Source organism: Ceratina calcarata, unplaced genomic scaffold (genome assembly GCF_001652005.2).
Source record: "Ceratina calcarata isolate Rehan_Ccalc_2016 unplaced genomic scaffold, ASM165200v1 scaffold7018, whole genome shotgun sequence".
Lineage (NCBI taxonomy): Eukaryota > Metazoa > Arthropoda > Insecta > Hymenoptera > Apidae > Ceratina > Ceratina calcarata.
The window spans coordinates 1-702 of NW_017178288.1; the positions used below are offsets into that span (position 1 = coordinate 1).

The 702-nt window shown below is 29.6% G+C and overlaps 1 protein-coding gene across 1 annotated transcript; it reads right to left on the reverse strand.

The window, feature by feature from the left end:
* Positions 1-67: 67 nt before the first annotated feature.
* On the reverse strand, positions 68-657 carry LOC108630157 (dolichol-phosphate mannosyltransferase subunit 3-like; the record flags this gene model as incomplete). The annotated part of the gene is made up of 2 exons (XM_018033241.2): positions 68-445; positions 523-657. Coding segments are annotated over 2 exons (195 nt in total), but the record flags the coding sequence as incomplete, so codon positions are not given.
* Between the last annotated feature and the right edge of the window lie 45 nt (positions 658-702).

Genomic DNA, 702 nt, shown 5'->3' on the forward strand with positions numbered 1-702 from the left:
CAATATGTTCGTAGCCTTAATATAATACGTAATTTATTAGGGATCGTTCGAATTTTTAAGATACTAGTACTGATATTAAAATTTTATTAGAAACATAACACGATGTAGAACAAGTAATACAACTACAAAAATTGCATATTTAATAAATAAAAACGATAAGTCTATACGCAAACAAACACGCTTGTTTCCCCGTTTGCTATGCGAGTATATGTACGATTAAAAAGATGTTATGATGTTACACTCTTCATTATCAAGAGACGAACGCTTTTTATGCTGTTTATAATTTTTTTACTATCCGTTATCAAAAGTATGTACAAATATAATCGACATAAAGGAATTCGTCATATTGCAATATACAACTTAAATTATATAGGAACATATCGATTCATTTGCTCCTTAGAATTACACCTTTGCTTTGGAGATCTCTCTTAGCTTCCTCTATTTGCTGTAAAAAAATTCAAACGTCTTACAACGTTTCTTGCGAGTAATCACAAAATGTGTACCATTTATTTTGGAACTCACTTCTTGTAATTCTACAGCAGCGTTTTCACAATTATTGAACGTGAAAACTCTATATAAAATGATGATAGCTGAATACAGACCAAATAACAATACAACAATGAGTGGAAGAAGAAGGATGACTCTTTTTAATTCTATAATGAAAGACAAATTAATGCTTTCTGTAATTGCAGTGATCCATAT